The sequence below is a fragment of the Helianthus annuus genome, chromosome 3 (assembly GCF_002127325.2).
Source record: "Helianthus annuus cultivar XRQ/B chromosome 3, HanXRQr2.0-SUNRISE, whole genome shotgun sequence".
NCBI lineage: Eukaryota > Viridiplantae > Streptophyta > Magnoliopsida > Asterales > Asteraceae > Helianthus > Helianthus annuus.
This window is the reverse complement of record NC_035435.2, coordinates 88454371-88460067: the sequence shown is the minus strand read 5'-3', so window position 1 is coordinate 88460067 and position 5697 is coordinate 88454371. Positions and strand designations below refer to the sequence as shown.

The following is a 5697-nucleotide window of genomic DNA, read 5'->3' as shown; positions in this document are numbered from 1 at the left end:
TAAGAAGGAAGAATGAAGAAAAGAGAGGAAAAGATCGCCAAGGCAAAGTTGGTAGGATAGGGTTTGCTACGATGGATCTCGGGATATTTATACCCATCGCAATTAATGCGATGCGGAACCGTACCGACAGGTGGGGAACCCCAACCAATAAGAAGGCGACACGTCAGGCGGGAGAAACAGAAACGACATCTTATAAAGGCGTGTGGCCGCCACGCGCCTGACATCGCCGTAAAAAGCACCTGTCACCCTGACGTACCCCTTCAAAGGGTGACTGCTCCACTCCCTAATGCAACAACCACCTCAACTAGCAGAGTTACAATGACAAATGTCAGACATCAATCTCACCAACCAACAACATGCACCCTTAGCAAGAAAACTTCACCTTGAAGAAACTTCCGCCAAATTCCATGCGCCGATCTGGCTCACTTCTGTACGCCAAATCCCATGCACCGATCTGGCTCACTTCTGTACGCCAAATCCCATACGCTAGTTTGGCTCATTACTGTACGCCGGTCGCACATGTTAATCCAACTAACTTGAGCACATACCCCTCAAACACAAAAACACTTTATGAGTCCAGAATCGCTCACAGCTGATAAAATCATCTGAAAGCCACACTGGACTGGGGGACTTGAAGAGGTATGGTCCCAAACCACACACAGACACGTGTTAACGGGACCACACTACTCCAGACATGCGATCTCGCCACACAAGGAGATCTAGAAGTTTCTAGAAGGAAACACCTGGTGATAGAAAGATGCTCCTAGCAAACAGGAAAGGACGACAGGTGGCACCAATTACAAGGCGCCAACACATGTCACAAGATCTTCATGGGACAGACCGACAACAGGTACAAAAGGACGCTAAGCTGGAGCGAATATCCATACGCCACGTCACCTTCAGTACAGTACCAAGCCCGGTTACGTCAGAGGGAACAGAATGGATATTCCTCCTTGTCGGACAGCTGGTAGTCCTTCTCCTTTACAATTCTCCGGCTATAAATAGAAGGCTCAACCTCCAGGTTTAAGGATCGGTTCTCTTGCTCTCTCACTCTATACACATACTTTATCATTAAAAAGATTGCTTATTCTTACGTTGGATGGTGGTTAAAAGGAGAACCCCCCATCTTCTCCTCCTTGTAGTGAGTTACCGGTGTTGTTCGTTTTGCAGAATCATTAAGAAAAATCCAGTCATTTGTCGAGTAAAGGAAGGAGATTGAACCAACATACATGAGACAATCTGGCAAAATGGCTTAGTGCTATCTAGTGTTTCTTCAACTCCCTAACTAACTGAAGCCTAACCCAGTTAGTATTTGTTGATGTGGCATTTGATGTGACCCCTTTTTGCTGATGTGGCATATGACGTGGCATCTGATGTGGCATTTTTTTATGACGTAGATGCTAATGTGGCAGCGGACGTGGCATTTTTGATGACGTGACATCTGACATCAGCTAAGTGGGTTAGGGTTCAGTTAATTAGGAAGTGTCAGAGGAAAACAAGTTAAACGTTGGGAGTGTTATCGGCCGATTGGTGAAAGTTGTGGTTATTTAAATCCAATATCCCAATAAAGAGAAAAATACGCAGATAGTCCCTATGGTTTGCCCATTTTCATCTTTAGTCCCTAGCTTTCTAAAATTACACCTATAGTCCCCAAGTTTTTGAATTTCGTTCCCCGGATAGTCCCTGGAGTGGATAGAGGTTGGTTTTTGGTGTTAGGTGCGTGTGAAATGACAAAAATACCCTTTCTGTCAAATTAATAACTAAAAAATTAAAAGAAATATAATTAATATTTTATAATTTATGTTGAACCCACCACCCACTCCACCCACTCTACCCACTTCATCTTCCCAACTCTACACCACCATCATCTCCACCTTCAACCACCACCACCATCTACACCCCCTCCCCCCACTTCACCGTAATCACCACCGCCGCCATCATCTGAAAACTCTTGATATGTAAATACCTTGACCGCAACATCCTGCATAAGTTAGAATTTTCATTTTTATTATCTGTTCCGGTGATTCACAACTAACAGAAAAACAAATTAAAGCCATATATATATTGAACTATATACACAATTGACAAGAGATATGATATATATTAATTAAGGGATAGGGCGGGTGGTGGGTCTCAAATAAAATGTAAAATATTAATTATACTTCTTTTAACTTTTTAGTTATTAATTTGATAAGAAGGATATTTTTGTCATTTCACACACACCTAACACAAAAACTAACTCCCATCCACACTATCCGGGAACGAAATTCAAAAACTTAGGGACTATAGGTGTAATTTTAGAAAGTTATGAACTAAATGTGAAAATGAACAAACCATGGGGGCTATCCGAGCATTTATCTCCCCAATAAATTATCATATTTTTGTTGCATGATCTCAAGTGCAAGTGTAAGTAGATCTCACGTGTATGTAGATTACGGTTGACGTCTTTGACATGAATAAAAATATGAGTCATGTATGGGTAGAAGCTTCAACACGTCAATTCAAAATCTATCAACTCAAAATCTATCAACCCGACACAATTTCCCTCAAACAAGTTCGTTTTCAATTGTGAGGCAGTGTGCTTAAAACGTCTATGGATCATCCTTTATTTTTATCAACTTATAATATAAAACTATAACCCGTTAGTTGAATCCTTAAACCCGTTTTCAAAGTAATGAACTGTGAATCAACCCGTATTGAATTTGATTCGGTTTAACCGGTTTCAACAACACACCTAATATTTGGTTATATATTTTCATTACAATAACACAAAACTGAAAGCCGCAGGTCCAAAAATCATAAACAGAATGCACCAACTATTGTAACTAGAAAGAAGAAATTTCACAAGGGTTTATAGTTGCATAATGTAATGAGATACATATCATAATTCCCACCAAACAAAAACAAGGTGGATTTTCAGCCAAACCAACATACATATCTCAAATCTCCAAAACAAATAAAACAAAAAAAAAATAAAAATAAAAACAGCAATCCTTATTAAGAAGTCTAAAAACCCTTTACAAACTGTTGATTTACCACAAAATTGAGCCTTTTTTTCATTCAGGTTGCGTCCGAGGGGAGCATAGGCCAGCCCAGTATCTGAGGTGAACCCACCGGAGTCGAATGCTGACTAGGCGAAAATAAACTCAGTTCCACAAACCCTCCCGACCGATCCCGATCATTCATCTCCGTTGCACGAAACGATATTGACCCCTGCTTTCCCAAATTATCACGATCGCGATCATCGAGAGGGCTTTGGTTAGCAATTAGAGAAAGAGTGTCATTGTGTTCTTCGATAATCCTTCTCCTATCCTCTAAATCTTGTAAAGTCTTCAACGCCAATGAATCCGCGATCGGGAAGTAAACAAGCATACAAACACCGATCCCGGAACAACATAGAAGCGAAAGAAACGCCAAGAATGCGAGAACTTCAAAAACGGTTTCACCGGGGTTTGAGAAAACGGATAGACTGAGTAACAGAACCCGTAACAGGAAGAAACTAGAAATGGAAATTATTAATATGAGAACGCGTTTCTGCAACCCTTTACTTATAACCAAACTTAATATTCGCCTCCCGAGCAAGAACAAATAGAGAGTCAACATGGTGGCAAAAACACCAAGAAAGATGGTACTCATTAACGGATAATAACAACGGGCCACTTCGTTTTGCTTATGAGACGTAATTCTGAAAAACTTTCTCCATTTGTTTGTGTGCACATGCATGTCGGTTTTATAGTGCGGTCCGACTAGAACAACCGTTAACTGAAGGGCAAACATAGGCGAGCAACATAGAAGAACGTAAACGGCAGTTTTGAAATTCCAGTTTTGACTCAACGGGCCCGACTCGGTTTTTTGTAATGATGCACGAAGAAGAAACACGAGGGTGAGGAATAAACACGGTTCCGCAAACCCTAGGTTTGACATGATGTAGCATTTGCAAACCATATCTTGCCATTTTGAGTTAAGCGTACGTAATACGCGACCGTCTTGTCGAAGAAACTCAAGGCGTAAAATCTCTCCAAAACCCCACCAAATTGAAAATAATATGAAAATGACGCGGATGACCCACGGGCCCGCAAAATATCCAAGACGGTTATACCCTTGACCGCGAATGTGAGATCGGAAGTAGAACGAGTATAAGATGCAGAGGAAACCGATAAGACCCAAAACAGCTACGAGTGATATTGTGACGACACCAAGTGCATCAGCAACTAATTTTGTCAGGGGCATCACCCAAAAGACAGATTCCACGCATGCTCTCCGACAGCATGGATACATAAAAACCCCAGGTAACTTGGAGTTCAAGCTACATGAATAAGACAGAGTTTAATCATATCTCGAAGAGAAAAATAGTTTTTGGATACCAGCATACACTTAATGGTATCGATTTTCAAAGCTTCGGCAAACCGACTATTCAAGATGGCCACTTGAGGGTTGATTCTGTCGGAATAAACCTCCGGATAACTTGACAGATATAACGATCACCGCCTGCACTGATAGTTATGGACTTATCAATAAAAGGAAAACATCTTTAAAAGATTTATTATGCAAATAACTTCCGTATATAACCTATTAAACGTTATATGCACAGCCTTAAAGAAACACATAATTTGCCCATATACAATAGGCGGCGCTCCGCATAGCGCGTCGGTTGCCTCATGCAATCAATGCAGTCAGAAGCATTAACCACCGCGCCACAAGAGCGCTCTTAAACTAAGGTTGCAGACAAAACGATATACTGTAATTAAATTCAAGGACACCTAAGACCAATAAGGTTCCATATAATCAACATCAGGCAGGAATTTCTCATGGCTAGCAACATTCACTAACAAGAGCAAATGATAAATTGTTGAAGGAAAATAAAATCTGTAAAAAGCTCAACATATTAACCAATAATCTGTACAATTATCAACTAGTTAACTCACCAAACAGGATAACTTGCATCAATTAACCCTAATTTTTCATAAACTTTCAACATTCATAAACTTAAACACATAGAACACACACACACATTCAAACCTAAATCCTTCGTTCAATAAGCACATGCTAACAACTCAATTAACAACCTCTTCAATTAGCAATTCAAATTACACACAAAAAAAACCGTACAAGTACAGCAAAATACACAAAATCAAAAAAACAACAATCTCTTAACCAGTTAACCTCCTTACTTAAACAAATTCGGCTAGAAATCGAGACAAAATTGCACAAATATGAGTTGGAAACCCTAGAAAACATTAAACGAAGCAGTTAACCGAGAAAAACAGAACAATTGACGGTGAAATCGAGCGATAAAAGCAGATCAATGGCGAAGAAACTTACGGTGCAAAGTCGAAGTCCAGATCGAGTGAGCTGAAACCAGATTTTGAATGAAAATCGCGAATGAAAACCCTAGAGAGAAAGAGAGAGAGAACGTAAGGTAAGGGGAGGACCAAAGCAAATAGAGAGCAAGAGGGGGCTTTGTTGATGACAGCCTGTCTCCAGCAAATACACCATTCAAAGAAATAAAAATCTACAAATAGGATCAAATAAATAATAATAATAATAATTGAACAACTAATTCATTATATTTTAATAAATGAAAAATTAAATAATTTAACTTTTTTAACACCCAATGTACAATGTATAAGTCTTGTCACATGAGCAAACTCATTGGTAAAAGGTTACTCACACTATGTGAATACGTAATCTGTCGTG

General features: G+C 39.8%; 1 protein-coding gene across 2 annotated transcripts; it reads right to left on the bottom strand.

Annotated features, from left to right (window-relative positions):
• Positions 1 to 2799: 2799 nt before the first annotated feature.
• Positions 2800 to 5491, bottom strand: LOC110929055. Of its 2 annotated transcripts, none has more exons than XM_022172155.2 (2): positions 5323 to 5491; positions 2800 to 4488 (listed from the first exon to the last, which is right to left on the bottom strand). In XM_022172155.2, exon 2 carries the CDS (start codon positions 4276 to 4278, stop codon positions 3061 to 3063), a length of 1218 nt encoding a protein of 405 aa, XP_022027847.1. In that variant the 5' UTR covers positions 4279 to 4488; positions 5323 to 5491; the 3' UTR covers positions 2800 to 3060. The 2 variants fall into 2 exon arrangements, with proteins under 2 accessions (XP_022027847.1, XP_022027846.1); XM_022172154.2 differs by having other exon boundaries at positions 2800 to 4493; positions 5323 to 5486.
• Between the last annotated feature and the right edge of the window lie 206 nt (positions 5492 to 5697).